This window comes from Centroberyx gerrardi, chromosome 6, assembly GCF_048128805.1.
Source record: "Centroberyx gerrardi isolate f3 chromosome 6, fCenGer3.hap1.cur.20231027, whole genome shotgun sequence".
Classification (NCBI taxonomy): domain Eukaryota; kingdom Metazoa; phylum Chordata; class Actinopteri; order Beryciformes; family Berycidae; genus Centroberyx; species Centroberyx gerrardi.
Window position 1 is genome coordinate 13,340,447 of NC_136002.1, and position 12,543 is coordinate 13,352,989.

The 12,543-nt window shown below is 41.1% G+C and overlaps 1 protein-coding gene across 1 annotated transcript in view; it reads right to left on the bottom strand.

The window, feature by feature from the left end:
* Positions 1-268: 268 nt before the first annotated feature.
* The window catches only part of si (sucrase-isomaltase), a 71,399-nt gene continuing 59,124 nt past the window's right edge, over positions 269-12,543 (bottom strand). The window contains exons 41-47 of the mRNA XM_071895848.2: positions 11,795-11,879; positions 11,536-11,592; positions 10,399-10,523; positions 9,396-9,484; positions 7,491-7,540; positions 5,406-5,576; positions 269-346 (exon numbers count right to left, since the gene is read on the bottom strand). Of these exons, the coding sequence (XP_071751949.2) occupies positions 269-346; positions 5,406-5,576; positions 7,491-7,540; positions 9,396-9,484; positions 10,399-10,523; positions 11,536-11,592; positions 11,795-11,879 (655 nt within the window). The remainder of the gene's footprint in view (positions 347-5,405; positions 5,577-7,490; positions 7,541-9,395; positions 9,485-10,398; positions 10,524-11,535; positions 11,593-11,794; positions 11,880-12,543) is intronic.

A 12,543-nucleotide genomic window follows, 5' to 3' on the forward strand; every position in this document is an offset into this window, starting at 1 on the left:
ATAAGGCTGTCACTAGTAAGTTATGGTTTATTTGAAACTGTAAATGATTAGATCTTTATGTAATTCTTCATATTACGGTTAATATAATTTGCTAACAATGAAAATATGTTTTCAATATACATACTTTTTCATACATAAAACTGTATACATACAGTTAATCTTAAAAAAACATATCAGTTTCTTTACATGATCATTTACAACAGTGGGGTCATCAATTGTTTACCAGTAGAGCAGATAATTAAAAACACTGTGCTCTGTTCTGTACTAATTACATGGTAGTGTTCCATGTCATGGTAAAGGGCTGATCCAGGTGAACCGACGCTGGAGTAGCATCTACAATCAGCTCCTAGAGAGAGAGAGAGAGAGAGAGAGAGAGAGAGAGAGAGAGAGAATCAGAGCTGATGATCCTTTGTGAACCTGACATCCTCTACCTGAGAAGAGGGTTTCACTTACACATTCTAAGTAATCATACGTGCATCATAAGCACATTATAATTACATCATAACTGCATTAGAAGATGTCATAATACACCACAGTGCATCATGAAACCAGCACGAGCAGGTTATGAGGATATTTACCACTGGTACCAATTTGATTATTTGCTAATAACACCCTATAAGCACATTCAAATTCCATCAAAGTGGAATCAGATAATGTCATAATACACTATAATGCATTATGAATTCAGTGTGACCAGGTAATGAGCCTTTTATAATGTATTTACCACTAGAATGTATATATTTATTTGGTTTATGACACATGTATGAACAATGGATGATTGAATAAAACATAGTAGGCAAATATTGCTGTGTAAAAGCTATAGCTGCAAAGTGCAAATTGTGCGTGTGGACAAGAGAGAGAGTCTGTCTTCTCATTGCATTTGGACTAAAATAGTCGTATTTGTTCCAAGCTCAAGGGTTATTCTGTTTTTTAAGACACCTGCCATTTAGGATTAGAGAGAAGTGGGAGAGGCAGGTGCCTCGTCACATGGAGCAGCAGAATAGTAATTGAATAACAGAGTTCAGGCAGGAGAACCAAAAGATCCTCCAACGAGACAAAGGGAGAGAGAACCAAAGACAATGCCTGAAGATCTGCTTGAAATCTGGTACATGCTGTAAATGAGCCAGTGGGCTCCAGCAAATCTAATGAAAGATTGATAGACTCCTGTGGGAATGGGGTAGCCATTCCACCTGACAGTAATCCACTCAAGTGGTTGAAAGTTAATGTACATTCTTATCCCCGGTATGCTGGTCCCAGTCCAAGTCTTTTCGACAGCTACAGACACTGTTAATGTTAAGAGATCTTCGCTAAACCCTGACAATGTAGACATTTTGATAATTCTGAAGAAAAAAAAAAATCTCCTAGGTTATGATAGGGATAGAAACAGAAACAGCTCTGTGGACATGTTCGAATTTAATGGCAGATTTGAGCCTGCCTCATTGTTTTGTTAAAGTAATTTATTTCAGCAGTTCTGTCTACTTCTTAAAACTGTTTGTTGCCAAGACTGTACAAGATAACTTGTTGGTTCTCAGCCAACTGGGCCTAATGTATGGAAATGTACATTCTTGTTCAATATACTGGAAATCGACCACTGTCTAAATTTGGGCATTCATCGGACAGCTGAGTTTGATTATTTTTTGTGTCATTATTGCCGTCTATTTATTTTGACAACATGCATCGTTTTACTGTCAAAAAAAAAGTTAAAAAAAAGACAATTTGATGTTGTATTTCCCAGGAATAAACAAATAATGATGCTCATATTTGGCAACTAATAGCATATTTTGTCAGTTAAATTGATTATTGACTTCATATTGTGATTATATCATATCATGAACCCTATTTGATGTATATGAGTCCTATTTAATGTATGTAATATATACAATATGATTTTCCTGTAAAGTTAAATGAGCCTGGGTTCATGTATGTGATCAAACGCTGTAAACTACAGTATCTATAGACCTAAATAGTGTCATAATATCTGTAACGTCTCGCCTTGCTCAGGACAAAAGCAGCTCTCACACTTCACTGTATCTAAATGACACGGTGCCAGCTGCTTACTGCTTATTTCAAGTTGTTACCCTCTCAGAGAATACTTAAGGAGATGAATGGATCGTCTAGCGCTGAAACACCACTTATTACCATCCGCACACTGTCTTCCTCCTCCCCTCTCTCTCCCTCCCTCCTGCCCTTCCTCGCTCCCTCTGCCCGTCCATTCTTCATGTTCCTCTCTTTCACCTCTCTCTTCCTCTCTCTCCGTTTTCTGTAATCTATTCTCTACCTCTCTCCCTTCTCCCTTCCCTCCTTCCCAAAGATGGACTCTCTCTCTGTCTTTTCATTATTGTCTACCCTGCCTCTCTCTCTCTCTCTCTCTCTCTCTCTCTCTCTCTCTCTCTCTCTCTCTCTCTCTCTCTCGCACACACACACACACACACACACACACACACAATCCCTCTGTCTTTCTGACTTTCTTCCAGCCCTGTTCTCTCTCCCTCTCCTCTTGCATCTCTCTGTCTGTCTTCTCCCACAACAGTATAAATCTAAGGCTTCCGGGCTTTCTCTCCCATGATTATTTATGGAGCCGCTGTAGCTATCAGTTTCATGCTCCTGATAAGTGCAGTGAGTACAGTACACAACCCAGACAGGAATATTTCATCACAGGCCAAATGAGGAGAGGGAACGAATGCCATCCTCTCAAACTTGCCCTCCTCTTTCCTCTCCTCTTCCTTTCTCCTCTATCTCGCCCTCTCCCCACACTTGTGGTACTCCCTCCTCCATCTCATCCTCCCTTCTCCTCCTCAAAGATATATTTGAGTACCCCGAAAATGGCTATAAACATACACTGCCAGTCAGTGTTTCGACACACGCATTTTTTCTTTTTACTATTATTCACATTTTAGAAAACTATGAAATACCACAAACGGAATTATGCAGTTATCAAAAAAAATCAAAACTATCTTATATTTTAGATTCTTTAAAGTAGCCGCCCTCTGCCTTGATGGAAAGGCAATGGCTTGGAAAGAAATTCATACATAGGCATCAACTTCACTATTTATATTTGTCTAAGAAACAAATTTCAAGCATTTAAGCATAAACCTTTAGATCAAAATGGCTTTAAGCTAATGAAAACAGTACATTCAATCAGGTGTGTCCAAACTTTTGACTGGTAGTGTATACAAATAGAATATATTATTATTACTATTATTATTATTATTAGTAGTAGTAGTAGTAGTAGTATTAAATCCTCTTTTTCCTTTTGCCCCTCCTAAATCATATCCTTCTCCTTCCAAATCTGTCCTCCTCCTCCTCGTCTGTGCTCCTTTTATCCTCTTATGCCTATTGTCTGCTTATATTCTATATTCACCTCCACCCCCCCTCTTTAAACCCCATCTTCCTCTTGCACATTATCTACATCCTTCTCCTTTCCAGTTTTTCTGCATATGTCCTGCTCTCCTCTTCCACCCCTCCTTGTTTCCATTAATTTTTACCCTCCTGAGATCCTTCTTTGTACTGTTGATTACTACTGTCTACGCAAAGTGACCTAGCGATGAGAGAGACTGTCCTTCAGCCGTATGACCTATTTCAAAGCCCTGTGTTGGCAAGCATCCGCCCTACTGAAGTGTCCTTGAGCAAGACAATTGAATCCCTACCAGCTCCAGCTGACCCTTGAAGCTGTAGCTGACCCTTCACCCTGACCTCTCTCGAGTGGGACGAGTGAAGAGAGCATTTCCAATAAAGTCTATAAAGTATCACACACGGACACTGTGGAAAATTTGAAAAAAAAGTTGTTTCTTTCCTTTGTTGTGGAGAGCATCACACTGACACTGAAAATGGATGGACTTCTGGTATTGCAAGACGCTCCGGATAAATGCGTCCACCGAATAGAAAAAGCTGTAACATGACATATGGCTTCATAGGTTTCAAAGAGCTTGGGTCGGTGAAATCGGATCCTCATGATTTTCCCATCACATTGTTTTTCACTTCAACACTGGAGCAGGTGATAGAGAGAGGATGAGGAAATGACAATCACTTTAGATAAGCACCTTTTCAGTCTCTGTCCTGAGTCCTCCACCGTGACTTTTACTCATTACAGAACAACAGTGTCAGGCTGAGTGCAACGTGATTGTAGCTATTAGATAACAAAGCAGGCCACAGCAGGGTTTGGGTTGTGTTTTGATGTAGTGACAGACAGTGTGACTGACAGGTAAATACTCAATCAACTGGAAAACTGGGGTGTGTTTGTACAGTGTGTGTGTATAATGATAATATGACAAAAGAGGAGGTGTATGGAGCTATGTATATATCATGTACAGAGTGAACCATGCAAATGTGATGACCCCAAATATATGCATGTAGTGATTATTATATTTATTTCAAGGTTATCATAGCACAATAGGAGTTGACTTCATATGTGGGTTGCAGAGAAATATGATCACTTGCATAGATACACAAGTTTTGACCTTGTCAAAGTGACTAAAGTGACTTGGACCCATCAACATCAAAGTTACCCATCCCGGATAGCAGAAACCTAAGGAGGCTCAACGGTATGTATGAATTATTGGCTTGCCCATGTGTGTCCATGCACACATTTTGCACACAGAGCCTCAAGCATTTGTATACAGACTTATCAGTGCAGGGAATGCACATTGGTAAAATAAAGATTTAATGAATAACAATGACAATAATTTGTTTTTAACAATTGCTGTTTGGCCCCCGGAGTTATACATTGGAAATTATTTTATTTTTTTTTTTTGTTGATTTTGTCAAACTGTTAATCTATGGCTTCAAAGCTGCAGTATGCAAGTTGTTTTCACAAAAATAAAAATAAATAAATAAATACATAAATAGGATGCATTATTATCAGTCTGTGTCTGCCTCTGTCTGAGAGCTGGGTTGTTGAGGCTAGCGGCCACAGTGCACTGAAGTCATAGCAACAACAACAATGAAAGCAGTAAGAAGAGAAAGTAGAGCAGAGCTAAGTGTGTGCCAGACAAGGCCTGTTGTAAAAACACAGGTAAACATCGGCTTTGCTTTCCACACTGCTGCCGTCTGAGGGAGACAAAGGGGCTGAGAAGTGGCAGCGCCGGCTTGTATCCTGCCAGACAGGTGGGATGCTATTTTTGTCTATGTAGCAAGCTAGCGGTGCTAGATCATCCGACCGAGTTTGTCAGACAGCTCATCATGATGAGTGACAAGTGTCGGAGCGTGAACTTGCCCAACTGAGGGTGGAGGAGGGCAGGACTTGCAGCCTCAGGGCAAAAAAGTCGCAGATTTTAGCTTTAAATTATTTAAATTTACTATTAAGGGAAACAAAATTATATAAGTATATGGTATAGGCTATATGTGACAGGACATTTGGATTAAATTCAGGAAAAAATAAATGGTGAGCATCCCAACACTATTCTGACCTGAGTGGTGATGTTGTGCTGCGGGGTCAGTGGGTGGGACGTCCCAGCCGCGTCCCTCAGGATCACCTCTTGGATCTGGACACTGCCCGCCCCCCACACCTTCACCACACCCAGCGTGAGCCGGTCAGCAGGAGCCAGGCCGTTGTGGAGGACATGACTGGACAGCTGGTTCTGGAGGAGAAAGCGTAGGAGAGAGGAAGGTGCGAGGATGGAGGGAGAGGAGGATGAAGCGAAGCAATGGGAGAAAGAGACAGAGTGAGGGAGAAGGTGTGGGGGTAGAGGAGGGAGAGAGGGTAGTTAGAAAGAGGATGAAAACTATGAAAAAGCAATATCAATTTACTTGCTGCATATCAAGCGGTTTCTACTAAAAATATGATGTATCCCATATCATGCATTAATTTTATGTTTTTACATTGGTTCTGGGCAGTTCTGATTTATCTGATAGGCAGCATCGGTCATCACATTTCAACTTATTATGGTGTCTGTACATTTTGCTGAAAATGTGCTTTAGTAACCCGAGCCATGGAGTGCCGTCCCCCATTACATTTGCTTTAATTCTGTGCTTCATCTCTTCGCTGAGTGAGATTTAACGTTTGAGTATCTTTCTCCATATCATTAGTTTTATACCCAGCTTAATTTTTTTCTTTATAACTCGCTTTTAGTAGATAATCTTCTGTAGGAAGATTTCAATTGTCTGGATAGTCTTAAGTCTGTGTTTTTATCATACTGCACTTCTTTTTTCAACACACATGCACAGGCACAGAGAAATACACTCACACAGACACACACACACACACACACACACACACACACATCTACATGCACATAGCCATCCAAAATGGCATACGATCCGCTAATCTGCCAGGCAGCACTGGCCTCATTGCCCAACTTATCCTCATCTTCTCACATCTGCCTATTCCAGACACACACACGCACACACACATATACACACACACTCAAAAACACATTCAATCACCCAAACACACACTCACACTCTCTCACTCGCTCTCTCTCCTCTTGGCTGTCAGACGGTGTGTCTGCTTTATCGCTGTGTGAAATTGCTTTGGAATGAGCCTGATGGTAGGCAGAGGACAGCCGCAGATGTTTGGCTATGGTTGCTGTATGTGTGTATGTCTATGTATGTGTGTGCGTGTGGGCATATATGTAAGACTGTGTGTGTTTGCGTGTGTGTGTGTGTGTGTGTGTGTGTGTGTGTGTGTGTGTGTCTGGCTAGGAAGCAAGTGGGGCTGGGTTAGTCCCATTAGTAGCAGTGATTAGAGAGTTTTTGTTCTGTCTGGCCCAAAGTGTGATCAAACTGTGGCCTGGTAAACGCTGGCTTCTCGCTGGACACAACCTAACTGTAAGACTCATGCAGCTATGACACAAACAAACACAAACAGTTTATAGCTGCACTGGGCTGTCAGTACAAAACCCTGTGAATCTACTGGCCAATATCCGTCCAGTCAATGATTATTCTACTTCCTCTGCTTTCCATGTGTACAATTTTGTATGCCAGCGTGAAACAACTCTGATGTTCTAAAATCTCCTCTAGTAGACTGCTAAATTATGCATCAAAAGCAGTGAAGAGAAGATTGTATGCCCGTAGAAAACAGCTAACAACATTGTGGTTTATGGAAAATCATATTTTAGTTACATGCAGTAGCTAGGTTAATGTGTATTGGACAGTCTAATACTCAGTGTTAAAATCTATAAAATTCTCTTTGTTAAAGTCTTTGGAGATTATGGTTATAGTTTAATGAAAATCCATCCACTCTTAGATGAAATATAATGGCAGTATCATTACGTGATTCAACAGTTTCCCCATATGTATGTCATTACCTTGATATTGGTGTCAAAAAAGTGCTTCTAAAGTGAGAAGTTTGTCTCAGCCAAAAGTGATAAAAGGTAAATTCAAACCACGACCTCAGAGTTAAACATAAATTCTGTGCTAATGCTTTCCAACAGTTAGCCTTTGACATCTGCCTAGCATGGAGAAGCACGGCATTATTCTGCAATCTCGCCGCATTAATAACAATAATGATGATACAAACAGAGACCTGACATGCAGTTGGCCCTTGAACTCACCGATGCTGCTGTGAAGGAGGTCAGGAGATGTTCTCCCTTCTCATACGTGTCTGAGGAGAGAAGATAACAGTGAGTTGGATATACAGAGGGGAGAAATTGAGAGGATGTAGGGAGAGGGAAAAGAGGGGAGAGACGAATGAGATCAGTGAGTAAATAAGTGCATAACTGACAGTATAACTGAGTGAATGACACAGGGTGTAGGAGATAATGAGTGAGTGAATAAAAGAGTGACTGCATGAATGAGTTAATATTCATCTGACCAACTGCACGACTGAGTTGATTGATTGACTGACTGAATAGCTGCATGAATGAGTGAATATCTGATTGCAGGAATGAATTAATGAATGACAGACTGACTGAATGACTGCATGAATGAGTGAATGATGGACTCACTGCATGAATGAGTGAATATCTGACTGATTACAGGAATGAATGAATGACAGACTGACTGGATGACTGCATGAATGTGTGAATGATGGACTGGCCGGCAGCACAAATTAGAGAATGACCAATTAACTAACTGCATGGATGAATGAATGACTGACTGACGGGTTGCATGAACGAGTGAATGACTAACTGTTTACATGAATGAGTGAACGATGGACTAACCGGTTACACGGATGAGTGAATAACTGACTGGCTGACCAACAACATGAAGGAGTGAATGACTGACTGACTACATGAATGAGTAAATCATTTACTGGTTTCATAAATGAGTGAATGACGGACTGACTAGTTGCATAAATGAATTCATAATTGTCTAGCTAAGCTGGCTAATTGAATGAATAAGTGAATAATTTACTGGTTGCATGAATGAGTGAACAACTGAATGACTGACTGCATGAATGAGTGAATAGCTGACTGACTGACAGAGGGATGGGTGAGTGAGTCAGTCAGTAACTGACAGCAGAGTGAACAACTAACACACTGAATTGAAACTCAGACATGCAGAACAGAAACAGGGCAGAAAACAGAACAGAAAACCAGATCATGCAGGTAAGGAAAGCACTACAGCGAGAGGCAAGGCAAACAAGAAAGACATTGGGCGGCTATGCTGGAGACAGACAGGGAGACGCAAAAGAGAGGAGCGAGGGAACAGATAAAAGAGGAGTGATGGAGAGCATATCTCCAGGCAGCGACACGGGGAATTACTGTAATAGTTTCTGTCACTCCCCTCCTCTGTCATCCCTCGTTCTCTCTCTATCTCTCCCTCTCTTCTTTGTCCCAACACAAACACTCCTTTCACAGAGGAGTGCATCTTCTCACAGAAGCACTTCAGAGACTGACTGGTGTTTGTGTGTGTGTGTGTGTGTGTGTGTGTATCTGAGAAAGACCAAGAAAGAGAGAGAGAGCGAGAGAGAGACTGCATTGTAGTTGAATGTGTCTGTCTGATAAAATCAATGAGTGAATTTATATGCAGTATAAATAACTCCAGATGCTAGCTCATATCTCGGTTAAGGTCATATTGGGGATACGACATTCATGTGGATCTTCATATCCTGATTTACAAAAATACCTCAATAAATGAATAAACAGAAAGTTCTGACTATTACCATGGCAACAGAACTTACACAGACAGCAAAAATCAACAATAGATGTGGTAAGGTGTTTACAAGCCCCATTATCCTGGCTAATACCCATGTACCCAGGCTAACATTTGGATTTCTTATCAGGATATGAGCTTATCCCAGCTGCTATTAATAGGAAATATTGTTTACCTGCACTAACTCTTGAAAGGAATACCTGATTATCCTGAATATTTTCTGCTTGCTGCAATAGTATTTTACGTATTCACCTGAAACAATGTGGTGTGTGTGTGTGTGTGTGTGTGTGTGTGTGTGTGTGTGTATGTGTGTGTGTGTGTGTGTGAGTGTGTGAGTGTGTTTATGTGTGCTCCCCACTTACCAATTCCCTCTCCATCGTCCCAGAAGAGAGAACCTTGGGCAGTTCCACTATCGCTCAGGGCTACGATCAATCCTAAAGGATTCCGCCGACTGAGAGAGAGAGAGAGAGAGAGAGAGAGAGAAAGAGAGAGAGAGAGAGAGAGAGAAAGAGAGAAAGAGAAACAGAGAGGAAGGACAGGTGATAGCAGATTGCTAAAGGACAATGTCTATTTATACCTGGTTGTGAGAACAAACATAAACATTCCTGCTGGGGAGATTCACCTGATCTCACCGTCTGCTGTCACCTAGGAACACGGCGCCAAACACTCATCACAACTCTCTCGCTCTCATTCTCTCTCTCTGCCTAACACATACAAACATGCTCATGCTCAGTCAAGACTATTCTTCTTGAGGAAGCTTAGATCCTTTGAGAAGAAGTTTCTTCATGTTTTTTATCAGGGAATCTTAGCTAGCGTCCTCTTTTATGCTGTGTTCTGCTGGGGGGGCAGCATCACTGCGGATGATAAAAACAGGATCAATAAGATGATCAGAAAGGCTGGCTCAGTGATTGGCCTTACCCCAGACTCACTTGAGGTCACTGTAGAAAAGAGAACAAGGGCCAAACTAAAAACGGTTCTGTATTTTGAAGGCCATCCATTACACAGTGTTTTTAACGGACTCAGAAGCTCTTTCAGTGAGCAACTAGTGATGCCTCAGAAGGTCTTTTGTTCCAGCAGCGGTCAGATTTTTTAATGAACACTTTTAGATGTGGTCTAGATCCATAGCACCTTTCAGCTGTTAATCATGTCTCAAATGTTTTTTTATGGTGTTATTTATTTGTTGTGTACTGTGAATGCAATGTCTATATTGTTTGTTGTCTGTATGAGTTTATTTGGTGGCAAATGAGTTTCCCCACTGGAGATTAATAAAGTTAAAGATTAATTAAAGTTAGAGATTAATAAAGATTAATAGAGTTTTCAGCCATGACTGCAGAATCTGCATAATATGTGTGTGTGTGAGCTTACCTGTAGTGTGTGTTGTTCTCTGGTTTCTGCCAGGGTAGGATATGTCCTCCTCTGATATGAAGGTTGATGTGGTCCAGAGGCGTTGCCATGGTAACTACATGGCCACGCACGCCAACATCTTCGGCCTGAGGAAAACACAATTATATACTATTAAAGTATAAGTGGTGATGGAAATTAATAGCACTAACGGTAATGAAACCTGATTATTCCAACAATTCCTCTCTGGGAAAGCAACATAAGTACAGCAGTAAATCGTCAAGCATGCAGTAAAAAGTGGGACATCTGCAATGGCTACATCTGTAAATATTTCAGTAATTTATTGCATTGGCTCCCTCTATCAAAGAAGGAATTATTTGCGTACCTTCTCGTTGCCAGTATTTCCCACTTACTTTCTTAGTCTTTTCTCTAACAGCTTGCACCTCTCTGTATGCCGAGGGGAGAAGTTTAATGGAGTTAACCACTCCTCTCCACCACCCCACACCCCCTTTAAGCTGCTGTTTGTTGTGTTTTGTTTGGCTTTAAGATGCTGGCTAACAGATGGGGAGTCCCCTAGCTAGAAAGAGACAGAGGGATTGGATGTTTGTTTCTGTCATCGATGCTTCTGCTGCAGTTGTTGCATTGCAACCTGCGTTGTTGTCAAAGATGTCGTTTGTTAGTGTTGTCAGTTGGTTTCTGTGGTTGTTGTATTTGTACTTTTAGATCTTGATAGTCTGGCTGTTTTGTATTTTTATTTATTTTTTCGCTTATGTAACTGTTCTTGTTATTGTTTTTATTGTTAGTATTGGCAATGCTAGTATTGCATTGTTTATGTGATTCTTTGTATGGTTTCTTTTACATTTACTTTATTGTATTATGTGTTGAGCATATTATCATGAGGGATAACCACAATATGCATAATACTAATCTTTCAATCATAGATGCCTGTGCTTCTGCTATCCATTGTTGCACCTTAGGAAAGTCAGTGTGCTGAAATATGTAGGTGCATTTGTAAACTGTTTTTGCAATGCATTAGCTAAGAAAAGAATGCCTTGGATTTTCCTATTCAGTTTGTTGTCGTTTGTGTTGTAACTATTGTTGTTGTTGCCATTGCTACTGTTGCTGTTGTTGTTATTGTTATTGTTACTGACGTTGACTCACCGTGTGGTAGTCATACCAACGTGCATCAGGAACATAGCCATCCACATACATGGCTCCCTGCCAATCACAAAACCAGTTAACCAACAGAGTGGTCAGAGTCAAACCAAAACAGAGAAATACAGGGAGAGGGGAATGGACTGACAACCATTCCTGAAATGGAAAGGTTTGCCTCTGTGATATCTGTTTCAATTCATACTGTAGATACAAAACTGTATTTGTGTGTGTGTGTAGGTGTGTGTGTGTGTGTGTGTGTGTGTACCTGGTCCAGGGCAGGGGTGATAAGTAGCGCAGGTCCCCAGAGGAACTGTTTGTGGATGTCCCATGTAGCTTTCTCATTCACAAACCTGTGACACACCAGCACACACATCATTCAATCCAGTTATGAAAATGTTACTAACCCTCTCAACTGTGCTTTTTAGCCCAGTCTACTATTCAAGTGCTCATTCACGATTCAGTGGTTCGGAGATGCCAGCCAAATAACCCTGCCGAGCTAACCCTGCCAGCTCCTTAAATTCCATCTGTGACTTTATAAGACTCACTAAAAATTAGTCGTTTTTTTCATCCGGGGAAAGTTCCCTGGGCATGCATGTGCTTCTCTGCTACACAGTCACACCTGGGAGCCTCCCAGTATAGCCACAGTCTTCTGCTGTGGGGCATTGAGCAGCCCCACTGGAGCAACTGGGGCTCAAGTGCCTTGCGCAAGGGCTCCTTAATGGAAGTTGCTAGGGGAGGGGACAACCTTTCTCATTCACTTTATCCACACAGTTTTTCCCAGCCTGTCTCGATCCAGCAAACTAAGATAAGTAAGTAAAGGGTGGATTTTCTTCTCTTTTTCCCTACATCTGTAGCTAATAAGGCAGGTGGATTTAAGGCTTTGGTGGTAACGTATTCTAACTAGTTGGAAATTAGCTGGGCATTAAAACAGAGTGGTGCTGAAAACGTGTTGGAGCAGTTAAATAAAAGCTCTACCTAAATTAGATTTTAGTCCGGCAACCACCATATGTGATA